Genomic DNA, 21800 nt, shown 5'->3' with positions numbered 1-21800 from the left:
ACTGTATGAGTTGAGTTCAGAGATTCAGAAATTACCAGCGGACACTTGATGCAATGCCAAATTTGGTTAACAAGACAATAGTCAGACTTGTGTATCTAATCTATTGTGTATAAATGATTCTTACACAACTGTCACTTTATTTACTCTATGCCAATATCACAGGTATTTTCTCAGGGAAACTCAGTATAATATATCTTGTATTAATATGCATTTTGCATGATAACTGTAGGCCTATTTACTACTTGTCTTAAGTCTGTCACTGAGAATAAGGCATTAGAATAATAGTAGGCAGGGTCATAATATCAGCTGTTGATGGGAGTTTTCTACTTATGCTTATACAATGTATTACCTTTATGACTTCCTGAACAGTTCCTAATTATTCCAGTAAAAGGTGATTTCCAGTGCCTACGGAACATCTGTGGCATATACGAGGTGTATAACGACTAGGTGAAAAATCTGTCGATGTGCCCTTAAGCAAGGCACTTAACCCTAATTGCTCCTGTAAGTCGCTCTGGATAAGAGCGTCTGCTAAATGACTAAAATGTAAATGTAAAATGTAACTAGTATAAAGGCTGCAGCAAGATTGGATGGGAGAGAATTGACGTGAAACATATCTTGAATTGTAAGTTTTTCACCACTTGGGCGCAGTGTGGGAATATGAAAATTGAGCACTACCTACTGAGCGCAGTATTCACTAATGCAATAATAAAAACACACCTGAACTAAACACTATTTCCTTTCCTGAACTCTATGAAAGAAATTGACAATTATTCAGAAACAATTAATATATATTTATTGTTCAAAAGACAACAAAGTTCATTAAGTTCCTAAGTGTTGGGCTCCAAGTCCTTTTCAATCCATCATTCAGTCAGTTGTGCCCACAGCACTGTTCATCTTGTGTGCATGTGGTTTGTATTCTACAGCATCTACAGGCAAGTGTGTGTGTGTGCTCCTCTCCATATCTTTAATTAACTGTCCAGTGAAAATCCAACTTTTAAAAGTTCCTATTGTTAACTCGGACCCAAATAATGTTGTTGACTTGACCTATACTCGTATTTGTGGCCAAAGCATGAATCTGAGGGAAAAAAATAAAAAAAACTTTAAAAACCCCACTTCAAACAGAATGCTTGCTATTTCCTCATAGAGGATGATGTCATCGTCCTGAGGAGGATGAGCTGGCCAATCAGCGGTCTACTTCTGTTCATATTTTTTATGACCAGTATACGCTCACACCCTTCTGCTGTTGGGGTACGCCCACACCATTCTAACTCAGAAAAGCTGCTTTTTAACACACTTAATAACAAAAATTGGGTAGGAACACTATTTCAGTAATATTGTAAATAACTATAGGTCATATTTGATAGAAATCTGGAAACACTGGACAGTTAAACAGAGTGTGTGTGTGCCCTGCACCATGTCTCAGTGGGTGGGTGTATTCCTCCTCTCAGAGTGTGGCCAGGCTCTGCAGTCTCCTCTCGGTGAAGAAGCGGTGTGTCTGGTGTGTGTTGCTCTGCTGGGCAGAGGTCTTGGAGCCGGCCTTGAAGTAGGACAACATGGAGGTGTTGTTCTGACGTGCTGCAGCCTTCTCCCCATCCTCCTCATCATCATCCCTGATAACACACAAATAGTTATGTGAACTTGTTCTACTGAATGTATAGACAGAGACAGATACAGCTTTCACATTGCTATAGCCCCTACCCTTTCCTCAAACACTTGTATGGGGGTAAACAGGGTTATAGTAGTAAAATAAATGAGTACAATATAGGGTAAACACTGAGCACTTTTCACCATCTACCTGTAGCCCTCTCTCACCGCAGACCCTCACCCCCCCACTTCCACCCCATCTCTCCTCACCAGTGTACGGTGACAGCCTTGCTGTCCAGCAGGGTCTGTGTGGTGCTCCAGCTGAACCTGACAAACTGAGGGTAGCCAAACACCGGGTCAAGGTACTTCAGCAGCCACACCTTCGTCTTCGGGTCTGGAGGAAACACACAAGAAGACATTCTACTTTATTTTAAACAGATTCTACCATTACAGCACTAAAACACTGTACTTCTACAAACTCTTCTATTTAACAGAAAAGATGGACCTCCATCCTTTTCCAGCCATGACTTTTAAAATTGTTATACAACATTTAAATTCATATGATGTCAAAACGATGGTTTCTGCGCTTCTAGTGTTAAACCAATTCTACCAATAAAGGACTAAAACATGAGTCAAATTTGACTAAACTAGGATTTAATATAAGATTATGAACTTCATATATTGTTCCAGTGTTGTCAAGCCATTAAAAAGAGTGTGATGGGAGAAGATTTTCCCTAACGTGTTCCCCTACTGACCGTTGGGGTAGCCAGAGCCGTAGTCTGCATCCACCTCTCCTAGGTCTTCTGGAAAGTTCCAGTCTTTTACTGAATGGTCCCTGGCCACCTGAAGGAGCAGCAGAGATCATTTAGGCCAGTGATCCTCCTTCTTAGCCTGGTCCCAGGTCTGTTTGTGCTCCTGCCAACTCAATCGCTGTCTAGGATTGACAAGGAGTTGGCATGATAGCACAGACAGACTGGCACTCAGGCTACCTCAATCCTGCTAATCTGGGACAAAACCCTTCACTCCAGTACTTTCAGATCCCTGGTCTCGAGGTACAGGAGACAAAGAGAGGAAACTATAAGAGAAAATGAGAGAGTTAGCGTGACCTCTGACCTTGGCACAGATACTGGCAGCGCTGACGATGGGGAAGAGGGAGTCAGCTTTGGGTCGTACGGTCACCTCCACCCCGGGGAACCGCTGGGACAGTTTCTCCTGGTACTTCTCTGCAGGACCCACCGTGTCCACAAAAACCTGTCACACACACGGAGAGGGAGGGAGGACAAGGGACAGGGTAGTAATAGAAGGTCGGTCAAATCAATCAAATGACATTTCATTAGTCACATGCTTCGTAAACAACAGATGTAGACTAACAGTGAAATGCTTACTTACAGGCCCTTCCCAACAATGCAGAGTTTAAGATAAAGAAAAACTGAAATAGTGACCAGAGGTATAAATACACAGTGAATAACAATGAGGAGTAAAAATAACATGTCTATATAGTTGGAAGGGTGGTGGATATGATAGAGAGAAAGGGAGAAAACGAGGGAGAGAGACAAAAAGGAATATAGAAAGACAGAGTGAGAGAAAAGAGTAGGGCAGAAAGGACATTTAGAGGGTTTGTAATGGTGTATTGATGATAGTGGTGTGTTTGTATGCATGGTTTACAAGAATCAAGATGCTTTGTACCGTACCTCTTTGAGCTGTACTCCACTGTCCAGGGCGAACTGTACCAGGCCAATGGCTGCGTCATGAGAGAGAGCATTCAGGTTGTATTTGGACCTGTGGAAGAGTAGAACGGTTAGAATCATCTGTGTGTGGGTTCTCTTGTTCGCTCTCTGTCTGTCTTTCTCTCTCTCTGTGTCTCTGTGTGTGTGTGTGTGTGTGTGTGTGTGTGTGTAGTACAGTATGTGTTTAAATACCTCTGCAGCATGCTGGTAGAGATAGTGTTGGGTGAGAGGATCTGAAGAGCCCAGCCTACAAAGCTCTTGGCCTCGTCCAGCTTGCGGAATAGATGCTCTCTCTGTGCCTCTGTCAATGTCTTCGAGTCTAGAAAAGGAGACACAGTAACTCATCATTGTACAATAAACAGATGAATGAATCAACTTTGTTGATCCTCAAAGGTTTGTCAGTAGAGACACAGACATGTACAATACAGTCACACAGGCATCCTGCAGAACACGTATGATATTAATGAATGAATTATTTAACGGTGGATTCCTCTTGAATGTTTATGTATATATATATTTTTTAAACTTTCATGAACCTACATCATGAACTTACCTGCCACTTTCAAGTCCTTCAGATCTTCCTTTTTGCCGATGGGACAGAAACATATTCCGTAGACCATGGGTCCTGGTGGAGCAAACGCATGATATTAACAAGCAACATCAAATGATGACCAAGCAACTAGATAACAGACATTCAGTGATCTACTAAGTGATCCATGACGTTTGAATAGGAGCCAAAAAAATCTGCTAAATGACCTAAATGTAAAAATAGATTAGATAACATGGACTAGTGATCCATGACATTTGAACAGGAGGTAGAAACCCCATATCTTCATGGTTGAGACCCACTCACCCAGTACAGGCCCCCTGCCGGCTTCATCGATACCCAAACAGCAGTCTTCTGTCTTGCAGACATCGGGTATCGCTGAAGCCAGGCGACAGCTCACCGAGTTGTCTGCTTCAAACTCATCGAGATCCATGGCGACCTTCCACTGTCTGCTTTTGTAAGTCTATAATCAACTGTAAACAAACAGGAAATGTAAACAACTGTACAGAGAAAATACACTGTAAACAACAAGTGATCTGTAAACAGGATAAGTAGCCTAAACAACTGTAAGCAACATTTCAAGGGTCTTGGTAGCTGGCTATGTTGACATTATGAAACCTGAAATAGCAATCAAATTGTAAGCAAGCAATGACAAGATATAGCCAGCTAGAAATAACAGTAGAATAGTGATGCGCGGGATGACTCATAACCCGCAGTCCCCACGGTTATATCCGCAGGGAGGGGCAGGTTTAGGGTTATTAAATGTTCTGTGGAGAAAGGGTGCGTGGGTGGCAGGTGGGTTGAATAAAGAGAAAACAATACCTTTAAAAAAATAATTGTGCAATTTATATCTATAGGCTACATTGAGCTTCTTATTTCATTATTTCAGGCTATCTGGCATTAGTGCATAAGCCTAAGCTCTAGGGTTTAACTGTACGCGCGCCAAATAGCCTACAGCCAATCACCAAATGCTTTTAGGAACGGGCAGAAATATTGATCCAAGGAGGCAAAACGGACAATGTCGGAGTTTAATTCGATAAGAGAAAAGCTGCGAAAGGAGAGTTGAAAATAAAGAGAAGGGAGGGCCTGAAATGTAATGTTTGGGAAAGATTTGGTGAAGTGGTAAAAGAGGATGATAGCAGTGCCGGCTATGTTACAGTGGGGAAAAAAAGTATTTAGTCAGCCACCAATTGTGCAAGTTCTCCCACTTAAAAAGATGAGAGAGGCCTGTAATTTTCATCATAGGTACACGTCAACTATGACAGACAAATTGAGAAGAAAAACATCCAGAAAATCACACTGTAGGATTTTTAATGAATTTATTTGCAAATTATGGTGGAAAATAAGTATTTGGTCACCTACAAACAAGCAAGATTTCTGGCTCTCACAGACCTGTAACTTCTTCTTTAAGAGGCTCCTCTGTCCTCCACTCGTTACCTGTATTAATGGCACCTGTTTGAACTTGTTATCAGCATAAAAGACACCTGTCCACAACCTCAAACAGTCACACTCCAAACTCCACTATGGCCAAGACCAAAGAGCTGTCAAAGGACACCAGAAACAACATTGTAGACCTGCACCAGGCTGGGAAGACTGAATCTGCAATAGGTAAGCAGCTTGGTTTGAAGAAATCAACTGTGGGAGCAATTATTAGGAAATGGAAGACATACAAGACCACTGATAATCTCCCTCGATCTGGGGCTCCACGCAAGATCTCACCCCGTGGGGTCAAAATGATCACAAGAACGGTGAGCAAAAATCCCAGAACCACACAGGGGGACCTAGTGAATGACCTGCAGAGAGCTGGGATCAAAGTAACAAAGCCTACCATCATTAACACACTACGCCGCCAGGGACTCAAATCCTGCAGTGCCAGACGTGTCCCCCTGCTTAAGCCAGTACATGTCCAGGCCCGTCTGAAGTTTGCTAGAGTGCATTTGGATGATCCAGAAGAGGATTGGGAGAATGTCATATGGTCAGATGAAACCAAAATAGAACTTTTTGGTAAAAACTCAACTCGTCGTGTTTGGAGGACAAAGAATGCTGAGTTGCATCCAAAGAACACCATACCTACTGTGAAGCATGGGGGTGGAAACATCATGCTTTGGGGCTGTTTTTCTGCAAAGGGACCAGGACGACTGATCCGTGTAAAGGAAGTATCGTGAGATTTTGAGTGAAAATCTCCTTCCATCAGCAAGGGCATTGAAGATGAAACGTGGCTGGGTCTTTCAGCATGACAATGATCCCAAACACACCGCCCGGGCAACGAAGGGGTGGCTTTGTAAGAAGCATTTCAAGGTCCTGGAGTGGCCTAGCCAGTCTCCAGATCTCAACCCCATAGAAAATCTTTGGAGGGAGTTGAAAGTCTGTGTTGCCCAGCGACAGCCCCAAAACATCACTGCTCTAGAGGAGATCTGCATGGAGGAATGGGTCAAAATACCAGCAACAGTGTGTGAAAACCTTGTGAAGACTTACAGAAAACGTTTGACCTGTGTCATTGCCAACAAAGGGTATATAACAAAGTACTGAGAAACTTTTGTTATTGACCAAATACTTATTTTCCACCATAATTTGCAAATAAATTCATTAAAAATCCTACAATGTGATTTGCTGGATTTTTTTTTCTCATTTTGTCCGTCATAGTTGAGTACCTATGAGGAAAATTACAGGCCTCTCATCTTTTTAAGTGGGAGAACTTGCACAATTGGTGGGTGACTAAATACTTTTTTCCCCCACTGTATGTGTGATGATTGTGAGGCACTATACAAATTCGACAGTCACAAGACAGGGACTTCCAATAGTTCTATGGCAGGTCAAGTGAACGTACTGTTCAGATGGGTTAAATGAAAACTGAAATCTGGACACTGAAATTTTCACTGCATTCTATTTCCTTACAACCGGTCAAACTGATGTAATTTGGAAATTTTGCACAGAAAATCTTTCCAGTTTTTTGGGGGGTTATTACATTTTCTCCCGGTCCCTAAATGTCTTTGCTCCGTGAAAGAAGCAAAAATGACAAAGAAAACTTGAATGATGTCAACTAGAATGAAGCATTCATTCTATGGATATATGACATTCTGGTGAGCAAGGGTTTATTTAGTCTTCTAGAGCAACATAATGACAGAAGAGAAGTTGCATGTATCTAATTATAGACAAGTTGACTAACAAATAGCCTATCAAAATGTCGGAAATTATAGGGTGTGTTTCTGCTTATCTAAATCAGGCCAAAAAAATCGTTCTGCGGTCTCTGACTGTAGCCCACAGCCCATTTTCTATACTAGCAGGTTAGGGTCGGGTGCTGGCCTCAGATTTTCACTTTATCATATATAGTCGGGCGGTTGCGGATGAGTTATTAGCAATTCCGGGCGGGTGTGGGTGAACAAACAGCTGACCCGTGAACCATTATAGTAGAAGTAACACGTGCATGTGTCGGTAGTAGTGCAAATCCAATGCATGCACGACGACTTAAGCTAGTCTGGCAGTATACAAAGCATTTTAGAGAAATGACAACCGTGACCCAGCACTCTAACATCTTTACTTTGGTGAGTTACGAAAGTATATTTAAGCCAGTCACTAAAAAAGTCAGGCCAATAGTAAGAGCGCAGCCGAACGACGCCCTGGGCCAGAGCTAGCTCTCAAACTCTAGGCGGCATTCTGCCTTACAGTTTTCAGCGGCACGACTGGCTCATGTGAACTATACTGAACAAAAATCTAAACGCAACATGTACAGTGTTGGTCACATGTTTCATGAGCTGAAATAATAGATCCCAGAAATGTTCCATACCCACAAAAATCTTATTTCTCTCAAATGTTGTGCACAAATTTGTTTACATCCCTGTTAGTGAGCATTTCTCCTTTGCCAAGATAATCCATCCACCTGACAGGTGTGCTATGTCAAGAAGCTGATTAAACAGCATGATCATTACACAGGTGCACCTTGTGCTGGGGACAATAAAAGGCCACTAAAATGTGCAGTTGTCACACAACACAATGCCACAGATGCCTCAAGTTTGGAGGGAGTGTGCAATTGGCATGCTGACTGCAGGAATGTCCACCAGAGCTGTTGCCAGAGAATGTAAATGTTAATTTCTCTACCATAAGCCAACGTCGTTTTCGAGAATCTGGCAGTACGTCCAACCGGCCTCACTACCACAGACCACGTTTATGGCGTTGTGTGGGCGAGCGGTTTGCTGATATCAACGTTGTGAAAAGAGTGCCCCATGGTGGGGTTATGGTATGGGCAGGCATAAGATATGGACAACAAACACAATTGCATTTTATCGCTGGAAATGTTAATGCACAGAGATACCGTGACGAGGTCCTGAGGCCCATTGTCGTGCCATTCATCCGCCGCCATCACCTCATGTTTCAGCATGATAATGCTGTATACTCACCAGACATGTCACCCATTGGTTGGGATGATCTGGATTGATGTGTAGGACAGTGTGTTCCAGTTCACGCCAATATCCAGCAACTTCGCCCAGCCATTGAATAGAAAGTGGGACAACATTCCACAGGCCACAATCAACAGCCTGATCAACTCTATGCGAAGGAGATGTGTCATGAGGCAAATGGTGGTCACACCAGATACAGCGGTTTTCTGATCCATGCCCCTACCTCTTTTGTTAAGGTATCTGTGACCAACAGATGCATATCTGTATTCCCGATCATGTAAAATCCATAGATTAGGGCCTAATGAATTTATTTCAATTGACTGAATTCCTTATATGAACTGTAACTCCATAAAGTATTTGAAATTGTTGCATGCTGCGTTTATATTTTTGTTCAGTATACAATCCCGGCATTGTGTTTAACCGTTTAGAAATGTCAACAATCATCGCTTGTGATACGGCTTTCGAAACATATGGCCCTTATTAGGGTGTCCAATTAAAAAACGCATCTTTTGACCAATGGGTAAAATAATGTTTTCCTCTAAGAAAACCAATGGTCCAAACCTCATGTGTCTATCATAATCCGTTCAAAAGTTAATTGAGTTATCACCCTTTTAGGATGGCCAAAATTAGGGTGAATAATTCAATGGAGGCCAGAAAGAAAGTGGTAAAAAATCTGGAAAATAGCACTGTGTCAGTTAGGCTGGATGCTGTGAGAGAATTAAGGCCAACTGACAGGCTCACCGTTCAACTAGTCATCCTTCTTCTCAAATCCGGAGGACATAAAACAATATAGAGGTATGGTAGATATCGATTTTGAGACAACATGTAGTATTTTCATATTTTAGTAAACGCTTTTCATATTAATGCGAAATTCCTGTTTTTTTTTCTAAGATTTCTCACAAAAACAAGCATATCTCTGAAATGTCAACGGAACACTGAGCATACCGCAAGTTTTTTTATTTTCAAAGCCTTTTACATTTAATTCCACTTGTGTCATGTTAATTTAGCTTTTTGCGACCAGCAGAAACAACTTTGGGCTCCCGAGTGGCACAGCGGTCTAAGGCACTGCATTGCACTGCTAGAGGCATCACTACAGACCCGGGTTCGATCCCGGGCTGTATAACAACCGGCCGTGATCGTGAGTCCCATAGGGTGGTGCACACAGGGGTTCGGAGCACGCTAGATAGCTAATTGACACAGGTGGTCACCCTTGTCTTCTATCAATTTCCAGTAAACAAGCGCTGTAACATGGCGATATGGCCTTGTGGGAACACTAACCCCAACCCTATAAAAAGGTGTGTATCAATTTAACCTTTAGTTTTTTGAAAATTATTTCTTGCTGATAAGAAAGATAAGGTCCTTATGGTTCCAAAACCATACCACAAGCGATGCATGTTAATGTTCAGACCAAGCATCGTGGCTCTTAAAGCTACAATATGTTACTTATTAGGCAACCCAACCAAATTCACATAGAAATGTGAGTTATAGATCTGTCACTCATCGAAAGCAAGTCTAGTATGCTGTAGATCAGTTCTATGTGCGCTATTATTTCTATGCTTCCCGTTCTTAAGTTTTGTTTTCTTAATCTTTTACTTTTGGTTTTATACACCAGCTTCAAACAGCTGAAAATAAATTATTTCTGGTTATGGAAAATATATTTACCAGCGGTTTAGATGGTACTGCTAGCCCCGGCCCGCTAGCACACGCTAGCCGTGGCCTCTTACTCGCTAGTGCTTTACCACCGGACCGTATGATAACTCAGCTATACAGCTGATGTCTGCTGGACTGTTCCTTTTTACGGTACTACATCCTGTTTATGTTTAGCCTCAGCCCAAACATGGTTAGCTTATTGTTGTTTCGGTTATTTCTAATTGTACTATTTCACTGTAGACCCCCCAGCCCAGCTAAACCTGCCTTAGATAGCTCCTTTGTCCCACCCCCTATACACGCGTAGACCGACTCAATTGATGCCTCCAGCGATGCTATCTCTTTCATTGTTACCCAACGCTTAGGTTTACCTCCACTTTACTCATATCCTTCCATATCCTTGTCTGTACATAATGCCCTGAATCTTTTCTATAACACCCGGAAATCTGCCCCCTTTATTCTATGTACCCAACGCACTAGAAGACCAGTTCTTAAAGCCTTTAGCCGTATCCTTATTCTAGTCCTCCTCTGTTCCTCTGGTGATGTAGAGGCTAACCCAGGCCCTGCAGCCCTCAGTATCACTCCTACTCCCCAGGCGCTATCATTTTCTGACTTCTGTAATCGCAAAAGTCTTGGTTTCTTGCACATAAATATCAGAAGTCTACTTCCTAAGTTTGAGTTATTCACTGCGTTAGCACACTCTGCCAACCCTGATGTTCTAGCAGTGTCTGAATCCTGGCTCAGGAAGGCCACCAAAAATTCTGAAATTTCCATCCCCAACTATAACATTTTCCGTCTAGATAGAACTGCCAAAGGGGGTGGAGTTGCAATCTACTGTAGAGATAGCCTGCAGAGCTCTATCATACTATCCATGTCTGTGCCCAAACAGTTTGAGCTTCTACTTCTAAAAATCCACCTTTCCAGAAATAAGTCTCTCACTGTTGCCGCTTGCTACAGACCCCCCTCAGCCCCCAGCTGTGCCCTGGACACCATATGTGAATTGATTGCCCCCCATTTATCCTCAGAGTTTGTACTGCTTGGTGACCTAAATTGGGATATGCTTAATACCCCAGCCATCCTACAATCCAAGCTAGATGCCCTCAACCTCACGCAAATTATCAACGAACCTACCAGGTACAACCCTAAATCCGTAAACATGGGTACCCTCATAGATATCATCCTGACTAACATACCCTCTAAATACACCTCAGCTGTCTTCAACCAGGATCTCAGCGATCACTGCCTTATTGCCTGCGTCCGTAACGGGTCCGCGGTCAAACGACCACCCCTCATCACTGTCAAACGCTCCCTAAAACACTTTAGCGAGCAGGCCTTCCTAATTGACCTGGCCCAGGTATCCTGGATAGATATAGATCTCATTCCGTCAGTAGAGGATGCCTGGTTGTTCCTTAAAAGTAATTTCCTCTCAATCTTAAATAAACATGCCCCATTCAAAAAATACAGAACTAAGAACCGATATAGCCCCTGGTTCTCCTCAGACTTGACTGCCCTTGACCAGCACAAAAACATCCTGTGGCGTACAGCATTAGCATCAAATAGCCCCCGCGATATGCAACTTTTCAGGTAAGTTAGGAACCAATATACACAAGCAGTCAGGAAAGCAAAGGCTAACTTTTTCAAACAGAAATTTGCATCCTGTAGCACTAACTCCAAAAAGTTTTGGGACACTGTAAAGTCCATGGAGAATAAGAGCACTTCCTCCCAGCTGCCCACTGCACTGAGGCTAGGAAACACTATCACCACCGATAAATCTACAATAATCGAGAATTTCAACAAGCATTTTGCTACAGCTGGCCATGCTTTCCATCTGGCTACCACTACCCCGGCCGCCAACTCTGCACCCTCTGCTGCAACTTGCCCATGCCCCCCCCGCTTCTCCTTCACACAAATTCAGACAGCTGATGTTTTGAAAGCGCTGCAAAATCTGGACCCCTACAAATCAGCTGGGCTAGACAATCTGGACCCTTTCTTTCTAAAACTAGCCGCCGAAGTTGTCGCAACCCCTATTACTAGTCTGTTCAACCTCTCTTTCATAACGTCTGAGATCCCCAGAGATTGTAAAGCTGCCGCAGTCATCCCCCTCTTCAAAGGGGGTGACACTCTAGATCCAAACTGCTACAGACCTATATCCATCCTGCCCTGCCTTTCGAAAGTATTTGAAAGCCAAGTTAACAAACAGATCACCGACCATTTCGAATACCACCGTACCTTCTCCGCTATGCAATCCGGTTTCCGAGCTGGTCATGGGTGCACTTCAGCCACGCTCAAGGTCCTAAACGATATTATAACCGCGATTGATAATAGACAGTACTGTGCAGCCGTCTTCATCGACCTGGCCAAGGCTTTCGACTCTGTCAACCACCGCATTCTTATTGGCAGACCAAATAGCCTTGGTTTCTCAAATGACTGCCTCGCCTGGTTCACCAACTACTTCTCAGATAGAGTTCAGTGTGTCAAATCGGAGGGCCTGTTGTCTGGACCTATGGCAGTCTCTATGGGGGTGCCACAGGGTTCAATTCTTGGGCCGACACTTTTCTCCGTGTATATCAATGATGTCGCTCTTGCTGCTGGTGACTCTCAGATCCACCTCTACGCAGACGACACCATTTTGTATACATCTGGCCCTTCATTGGACACTGTGTTAACAAACCTCCAAACGAGCTTCAATGCCATACAACAATCCTTCAGTAGCCTCCAACTGCCCTTAAACACTAGTAAAACTAAATGCATGCTTTTCAATCGAACGCTGCAGGCACCCGCCCACCCGACTAGAATCACCACTCTCGACGGGTCTGACCTAGAGTATGTGGACAACTACAAATACCTAGGTGTCTGGTTAGACTGTAAACTCAACTTCCAGACTCACATAAAGAATCTCCAATCCAAAGTTAAATCTAGAATCGGCTTCCTATTTCGCAACAAAGCCTCCTTCACTCATGCTGCCAAACATGCCCTCGTAAAACTGACTATCCTACCGATCCTTGACTTCGGCAATGTCATTTACAAAATAGCCTCCAACACTCTACTCAGCAAATTGGATGTAGTCTATCACAGTGCCATCCGTTTTGTCTCCAAAGCCCCATACACTACCCACCACTGTGACCTGTACGCTCTTGTTGGCTGGTCCTCACTACATGTTCGTCGTCAAACCCACTGGCTCCAGGCCATCTATAAATCACTGCTAGGCAAATCCCCGCCTTATCTTAGCTCATTGGTCACCATAGCAGCACCAACCCGTAGTCTGCGCTCCAGCAGGTATATCTCACTGGTCATTCCCAAAGCCAACACCTCCTTTGGCCGCCATTCCTTCCAGTTCTCTGCTGCCAATGACTGGAACGAATTGCAAAAATCTCTGAAGCTGGAGACTCTTATCTCCCTCAATAACTTTAAGCATCAGTTGTCAGAGCACCTTACCGATCACTGCACCTGTACACAGCCCATCTGAAATTAGCCCACCCAACTACCTCATCCCTATATTGTTATTTATTTTGCTCTTTTGCACCCCAGTATCTCTATTTGCACATAATCTCTTGCACATCTAGCATTCCAGTGTTAATACTATTGTAATTATTTTGCACTATAGCCTATTTATTGCCTTACCTCCATAACTTGCTACATTTGCACACACTGTATATATATTTTCTGTTGTATTTTTGACTTTATGTTTTTTACCCCATATGTAACTCTGTGTTGTTTTTATTGCACTGCTTTGCTTTATCTTGGCCAGGTCGCAGTTGTAAATGAGAACCTGTTCTCAACTGGCTTACCTGGTTAAATAAAGGTTAAATAAAATAACTTTTAAAAAAACTTGCTTGTGTTGTCACATAAACTGAAACTATGCAAACTATTAGAATTTTAGCAACCAGAAAATGGCAGAGGGATTTCTGCATAGTGCACCTTTAAAGCTTCATTTTGTAACTTTTTGGGTGGCCCAGATTCACATAGAAATGTGAGTTATAGATATTTAATTTTCATTGAAAGCAAGTCTAATAGGCGGTAGATCTGTTATGTGCTGCGATTTCTATGCATCCCGTGCTTTAGTTTAGTTTTTGCGTCCTTTACTTCCGGTCTCTATGCTTCTGGTGCTTAAGTTTCGTTTTTTTACTTTCGGTTTTGTGCACCAGCTTCAAACAGCTGAAAATCTTTTCTTTTTTTTTTCGAAAATATATTTCACCCCATACAGAAGACGGCTTCGTCCAATGACTTCGGTGTACCAGTAATGTAAGGGAACTGACTGAGAGTCGTGATCAAGGGCTAGGGCTAGTTGTGAGCTAACTGTCTAGCTAAGCAGTTTGTTTAAAGCATGTTAGCAACATTTTAGTGTCTTACTTGCGTTGAGTTGAATAATGCACGCTGTTTAGCAAGTGAAAATAAAACATACGCACATAAAGTCCAACTCACCCCGTGTGCTGTTGATGTTCCTGTCTGGTGGTCAGTCAATTTTGGCGCGGAATCTCTGACGTAACCCTCATGTGGTGAACAGTGCTTCATGGGATATGTTGTCCCATCCTCTGGCTCCCCTAGGTTGTATGCTTATTATTTTAGTGCAGAACCTCTTTACACTCGGAGGATGGCAGCAACAGTCTTCCATCTTACTGGTCTAACTCAAGGAAATGCAAGTTAAGCATTTCACTGTACTTGTGCGTGTGACAAATAAAACCTGAAACTTAAATGTCACTCTGTTTAACGAGATGCTTTGTGTGTGTGTGTGTGTGTGTGTGTGTGTGTGTGTGTGTGTTCGAACGCGTCAGCCCCTATGAACAGCAAATATTTCACACAAAAAATAAATCCCATTGTAGGTACACCTGTAGCTCAGTTGGTAGAGCATGGCGCTTGCAACGCCAGGGTTATGGGTTTGATTCCCACAGGGGGCCAGTATGGGAAATGTATGCACTCACTAACTGAAAGTCGCTCTGGATAAGAGCATCTGCTAAATGACTAAAATGTAAATGTACACATGACCAAATCACTTAGGTTGGTATTCAAGCGAACGGTAACACGGTACAACATAAAACATGGCCTTTCCTAAGTTGTCCCTCTCCCGCCTCCCCCTCCCTCTTGATGGCCTCGCTGTCGGGGTTACGCGGTGACATCTAGATTTAATGTAGCCTAATTTATCTGCAGTCCAGATAGGTTATTGGTTATAATCATGTCATAGGATGTCATATCTGAAAGAACACACTTCTTCTCAAGTCTCTTTTCATGTTTTCTCTCTTCTCACTCGGATAGTACAACATGTCAAACTATTAACCCTCTCCTAATTACACCAACCACCATGATGAGAGATAGCATTTATTAACCTACATTAATTTGTTGTTCCCATTTGAACGTTCCAATTTCATCCAATGGAACGACAAGTCCCACTCAATGGGTGCTAATTAGGTAGCAGTGATTAGCAGCCCAGTGTTGTGTTGTGTGTGTGTGTGTGTGTGAGAGAGAGAGAGAGAGCGAGATAGAGAGCAGTGGTGACAGTGAGGACGTACTCATGGAGCATTAGCGTCGTTAGTCATGTTGACCTCTCTGATCCTCCTAGACCTAGATGATGGACATGTGTATGGTGTGTGTGTATTGTGTGTGTGTATGTGTGTATGTGTGTGTGGTATTTCTGGTCCTCTCTGATAATGGTTCGTAGACCAATCATCCTCTTAGACCAACCAGAGGGGTTGTTTTCCTTCTGTGTCTCTCTTTTTTTGCACTGTCTCTATCTCATTCACCTCTCACTCCCCTCTCTCTCTCTCTCTCGCTCTCTATCACTCTCGCTCTCTCCTTCTCTCTCTTTCTCCCCTCTCTTTCTTTCTCTCTCTCTCTCGCTCTCTCGCTCTCTCCTTCTCTCTCTTTCTCCCCTCTCTTTCTCTCTCTCTCTCTCTCTCTCTCTCTCTCTCTCTCTCTCTCTCTCTCTCTCTCTCTCTCTCTCTCTCTCTCTCTCTCTCTCTCTCCTTCAGTCTCCCTCTCTGCCTCTACCTCGCTCCTCACTCTTCTCCTCCACCTGTTATCTCTCTAGTTAGTTAGTGAAAACCAAGACTGTTCTCGGGGCAGGTCTGGCAGTTTTGATTAGCAGAAGTTACTTTCCATAGCAGGTTAGGAGAAATAACGTGGCAGGTTACGATAATTAGGTTAAGGTTAGGAAAAGGTTTAGCTAAAATGCTAAAATTGTCCCCGACGCGACTCGAACATATCTAGCTACAACCAGGCCTGCCCTGAGAACAGTCTTGATTTCCACTAATGCGATGCTGCCATTTCTGATGGCCTCGCTGTCGAGTTCCTGTAATGTAGACGAGCACCTGCTGAGGTGATGTCGTAATCCCAGGCGACGTGCGGGGAAAATGACTTTGCTACTCAGCAAGGGACGGGAAAAAAAGAAGCTAATGGGCAGTAGCACACCTCATCAGATCGCCAAGTGGCTCGGTCTACGAGACACAGACGTACGCACACGGAGACACATGCTCAAACGTATACCCTCATGCTCACATACACACACTACATCTTCATCAGTGTGTAAATAGCACAAGGTCATTATTTTATTTACATACCAAGGGCAGACATATCTTTAGCACATGGACAGAATACATAAAAACACCCTTTTCCCTTGCTGGTCGCTTAGCTCTTACATGGGCAATCCTTAGGCAAGTCTTTACATTTATATTTTAGTCCTTTAGCAGATGCTCGTATCCAGAACTACTGGTAAACAGTGCATTCAACTATAGGTAGTATAATCACATATGGTAGTATAACCACATATCACAATCATTGCAAGTAAGACTTTCTGCAAAATAGCTACCATCTGCAAAATCAGTCCTCATGTGTCAGTGCTGCTGGCTAGTGGGTACAAAAGGTGAGAGAAAGCAATTCCTGGGTAGAAACACTGTGCTCTTTTCCTGGAATTATCCGAGAAAAATACCCACCGTGCACCACACTGCGGAACAGAACAGATTTGAGCTTGTGCTCTATGTTCCCACAGAGGGTGACTTTTACCACAAAGTTTAACTGGATTAAAATCTTTATCCATAAATGCCTGAAATTTGGAACAACATAGTGTAGATTGGTACCATAAAAAAAAAATCCCCATTAAAGTAACTGGGATGTTTCCTGCTGGTGAAAATACAGTAAGATACCCCCGCAACTCAACTCCAGATTGTGGCTTTAATTCCTTTTCCCCCTCGCTTTAAAACTTAATAAAAGTATGGATAGGCCTGTGGGTTGATATGGGTCTTAAACATGAGTCTTAGCCAAACAAAAGACGAAGCCATTTAAAGAGGGAGACCGAATCTGTCTGAACAGCAGTGTAAAACGTAAGGCTGAGCCAGGCTAGCCTAAACCAAACGGAATGCTGTGTTCACCATTATGAGAACATCAATCATGTTGGTTTAACCAGGCTAAAGCCAATCCTCAGAGAGGAGGAGACATTTAAGAGTGGGCCAAATCTTATCCAGAAAATGTGTGATGAGCATGCAGGACCAAGCAAAATGTCAATCAAGACCATTTATAAGTCGCTCTGGATAAGAGCGTCTGCTAAATGACTTAAATGTAAATGTAATAGTTTTTTAAACCTTATTATATAGTTGGTGCATATGAGACACACAACAAAAGCAGGGCTGAACCAAACCGACACAAGCCACAGAGAGTGGAAGACATTTAATATGGGGCCAAATCTAATAAGGACTGCTGTGTGAAGAATGTCATTTGTCAGCCGGTGAGTATTTCATTACCCTGGGCTGGGTTATCAGCTCTGTGAGTCACTGATGTAAATCAGTCACTCAGAGAGAAGCAATCACATTGATAGGGAGATAGTACATATTTAGAATGGCGGGATGTGTGTCTGTTAGGGGGGAGGGGGCAGGTGTGTGTGTGGGGGATATGTGTGTGTGTGGTGGGGTGGGGGGGCAGGGGGGGGTTCTGTGTGTGGGGGTGGGGGGAGGTTGTGTGTGTGTGTGTGTGTGTATGTGCGTGAGTGCATTGTCGGTGTGAGTGTGTGTGTGTCTGTGTTTTGGGCAATCACACACAGAGGTAGTCATAATGATAGGCAGAAGAGAGGGGTGGGGGTGAATGGAAGTCAGCTTTGAAAGTATTATAATTTTTTATTGTTCAAACAAAACCAGAACAATGAAATAGCTATTGTTTCATATAATTAGGCAGCTGCACACAGATAATCATTATGACGGAGATATAAAAGTAGAAAGAAAGGATGGTGAGGAAAATAAAGAGGATGAGGAAAAGAAACGGGGATGAGGAAAATAAGGGGGATGAGGAAAATAAAGGGGGATGAGGAAAATAAAGGGGGGTGAGGAAAATAAAGGGGATGAGGAAAATAAGGGGGATGAGGAAAAGAAAGGGGGATGAGGAAAATAAATGGGAATGAGGAAAAGAAAGGGGGATGAGGAAAAGAAAGGGGGGTGATGAGGAAAAGAAAGGAAGATGAGGAAAAGAAGGGGGGATGAGGAAAAGAAGGGGGGATGAGGAAAAGAAGGGGGATGAGGAAAAGAAGGGGGATGAGGAAAATAAGGGGGGTGAGGAAAGGAAAGGGGATGAGGAAAAGAAAGGGGGATGAGGAAAAGAAAGGGGGATGAGAAAAAGAAGGGGGATGAGGAAAAGAAGGGGGATGAGGAAAAGAAGGGGGATGAGGAAAAGAAAGGGGATGAGGAAAATAAGGGGGATGAGGAAAAGAAAAGGGATGAGGAAAAGAAGTGGGAAGAGGAAAAGAAAGGGGATGAGGAAAAGAAGGGGGATGAGGAAAATAAGGGGGATGAGGAAAACAAGGGGGATGAGGAAAAGAAGGGGGATGAGGAAAAGAAAGGGGGATGAGGAAAATAAAGGGGGATGAGGAAAAGAAGGGGGATGAGGAAAAGAAAGGGGGATGATGAGGAAAAGAAAGGGGATGAGGAAAAGAAGGGGGATGAGGAAAATAAGGGGGATGAGGAAAAGAAAGGGGAATTAGGAAAATAAAGGGGGATGAGGAAAATAAAGGGAGATGAGGAAAAGAAGGGGGATGAGGAAAAGAAAGGGGGATGAGGAAAAGAAGGGGGATGATGAGGAAAAGAAAGGGGATGAGAAAAAGAAGGGGGATGAGGAAAATAAGGGGGGATGAGGAAAAGAAAGGGGGATTAGGAAAATAAAGGGAGATGAGGAAAAGAAGGGGGATGAGGAAAAGAAAGGGGGATGAGGAAAAGAAGGGGGATGATGAGGAAAAGAAAGGGGATGAGGAAAAGAAGGGGGATGAGGAAAAGAAAGTGGGATGATGAGGAAAAGAAGGGGGATGAGGAAAAGAAGGGGGGATGAGGAAAATAATGGGGATGATGAGGAAAAGAAAGGGGATGAGGAAAAGAAGGGGGATGAGGAAAAGAAGGGGGATGAGGAAAATAAAGTGGGGTGAGGAAAATAAAGTGGGATGAGGAAAAGAAGGGGGATGAGGAAAAGAAGGGGATGAGGAAAAGAAGGGGGGATGAGGAAAAGAAGGGGGATGATGAGGAAAAGAAAGGGATGAGGAAAAGAAGGGGGATGACGAAAATAAAGTGGGATGAGGAAAAGAAGGGGGGATAATGAAAATAAAGGGGGATGATGGCAGTTGTATAGTAGATGAATGGAAGTCAGCTCTGAAATTAATGTTTTAATTGTTGAAATAAAACCAGAACAATTAAATAGTTATTGTTTCATGTAACTACACAGTCAGACACAAAGCCAATCGTAATGACAGGGAGATACATGTTTAACAAGGGGTGGATGGTGGATAGAAACCAGAACCATGATTAGTTATTGTGTGTTTTTTATCTCTTTGGAAAACTGGCTAAAATTATTGGGAGATGATATGATTGCGACAAACAATAGTATGGCTTGAGAGCAATTTGTTGTAAAATGAAAACATTTGAAAGCCTCAAAGACTAATTATTTAACTGTCCACTTTAGATCATGTAGGCCTATATCTCAACTATCTCCACTCCTGTGTTACAGAAAGGTCTGTTGATGCCAATATCCAACTTCACATGACATACTGACCAGGTGAATCCAGGTGAAAGCCATGATCCCTTATTGATGTCACTTGTTAAATCCACTTCAAATCACTGTAGACTATGGGGAAGGGACAGGTTAAATAATCATTTTAAAACCTTGAGACAATTGAGACATGGATTGTGTGTGTGCCATTCAGAGGGTGAATGGGCAAGACAAAATATTTAAGTGCCTTTGAACGGGGTATGGTAGTAGGTGCCAGGTGCACCTGTTTGGTTGTGTGAAGAACTGCAATGCTGCTGGGTTTTTCACGCTCAACAGTTTCCAGTGTGTATCAAGAATGGTCCACCACCCAAAGGAAATCCAGCCAGCTTGACACAACTGTGGGAAGTATTGGAGTCAACATGGGCCAGCATCCTTGTGGAATGCTTTCCACACCTTGTAGAGTCCATGACCTGACGAATTGAGGCTGTTCTCAGGGCAAAAGGGGGGGAGAGGAGTGCAACTCAATATTAAGGAAGGTGTTCCTAATGTTTGGTATACTCAGTGTATATTGCAGATAAGGCCATTCACAGCCTTCAGCTTAGCTTTGATTCAATTCAAGAATTGATCACCGATCTTGAATTAGTGCTAAATGTTGATAAAACCAAGTTTATATTTTTCTCCATGTCTCGTATTGATCCTAATGACCTGCATATCTGTACCTTGAGAGGAGCCCAAATTTAGCCCCATTATAAGTATCTAGGTATTTGGAATGATGATAAGCTGTCCTTTAAAACATATATTGATAAGCTGACTAAAAAGTTGCGAGTAAAGACTGGTTTCCTGTATAGAAATAAGTCCTGTCTGACTTTTGAAAACAGGAGGAAGATTGTTCAAGCAACACTCCTCCCAGTAATTGACTATGGCGACTCAATCTACATGCAGCCTCTGTGTTAAAACCTCTAGATTCAGTCTACCACTCAGCCTTGCGTTTTATCACTGGTGATAATTTCCGTACACATCATTGTCTCTTAAATAGTTCTGTTGGCTGGGAGTCTCTGACTACCAGAAGGGCCCAACATTGGCTTCTCCGGAAACTCCCATACTACCTCACCTTACTTCTATATTGGAAATCTAGTAACTATAAGACTCTTTAGACTGGATGGTTCTAGAGGTTCCACGGTTCTCCTCTGAGTTAGGGAAAAAACTGCTTTCAGTTACGATGTCCCTCAGTCTTACAGGTCATTCTAAAACTTGATTCTTTGGACCCAAAATATTAATTTAAGGCTCTGATTTAAAAAAAGACCAATGAAAAATGCACTTGTTTTGATTGATTGTATATAGTTGTTTCTACTGCCCTTTTGAATGTAACGTAATTTATTTGAAATGTTCTAACTGTCATTTTGTAGTGATCATTCTTAAATGTGTTGCTCACATTGCTTGAACTGTTGTTCTCAGGGCACCATTGGAAATTAGACCCTGGTCTCAATGGGTTCCCCTGGTTAAATAAAGTTAATAAATAAAAACACACAAAAAAACACTTAGAAGTCACACAGACGTCAGCTATTGTCTATTTATTGTACTCTGTAGACAAATCTCTTTCACAGAAGGCTTGCGTGTTCTGTGTGGCCAAGGTTAGCAGTAATAACACAATACAATACTTGACACCTTATACTTGGGGGTGTCTTAAGTTGGCGGTATTGGGGGATTCCAGGGACATAAAACAGAATTAATACAAGATGGAAAACGATAAATTGTATTGTGTAAATCAAAAATCTCACAGACACATCTTGTTATGTGTGTTGGGACTTGGCATTCTTGTCGGGGGGTTCCAGACCAAACCTGTGCTGCCTGCCTGCCCTGCCTTCCACAATGATTCCCAAAGAAAGCAAAGGCAAACTGTACAAAACCCTAGTAATAGTGTATATTCTGTATCAAATCTAAAATCTCTCCAATATA

The 21800-nt window shown here is 42.8% G+C and overlaps 1 protein-coding gene across 1 annotated transcript; it reads right to left on the bottom strand.

Moving 5' to 3' along the window:
• Positions 1 to 776: 776 nt before the first annotated feature.
• On the bottom strand, positions 777 to 14360 carry LOC311125295 (ribonuclease H2 subunit A-like). Its single transcript, XM_084199346.1, has 9 exons — positions 14322 to 14360; positions 4165 to 4331; positions 3865 to 3936; positions 3504 to 3630; positions 3276 to 3363; positions 2698 to 2835; positions 2340 to 2427; positions 1855 to 1978; positions 777 to 1610 (listed from the first exon to the last, which is right to left on the bottom strand). Exons 2-9 carry the CDS (start codon positions 4289 to 4291, stop codon positions 1445 to 1447), a joined length of 930 nt encoding a protein of 309 aa, XP_084055472.1. The 5' UTR covers positions 4292 to 4331; positions 14322 to 14360; the 3' UTR covers positions 777 to 1444.
• Between the last annotated feature and the right edge of the window lie 7440 nt (positions 14361 to 21800).

The sequence above is a fragment of the Coregonus lavaretus genome, assembly GCF_964263955.1.
Source record: "Coregonus lavaretus genome assembly, contig: HAP1_SCAFFOLD_255, whole genome shotgun sequence".
Classification (NCBI taxonomy): Eukaryota; Metazoa; Chordata; class Actinopteri; order Salmoniformes; family Salmonidae; genus Coregonus; species Coregonus lavaretus.
This window is presented reverse-complemented; position numbering and strand designations above follow the sequence as displayed.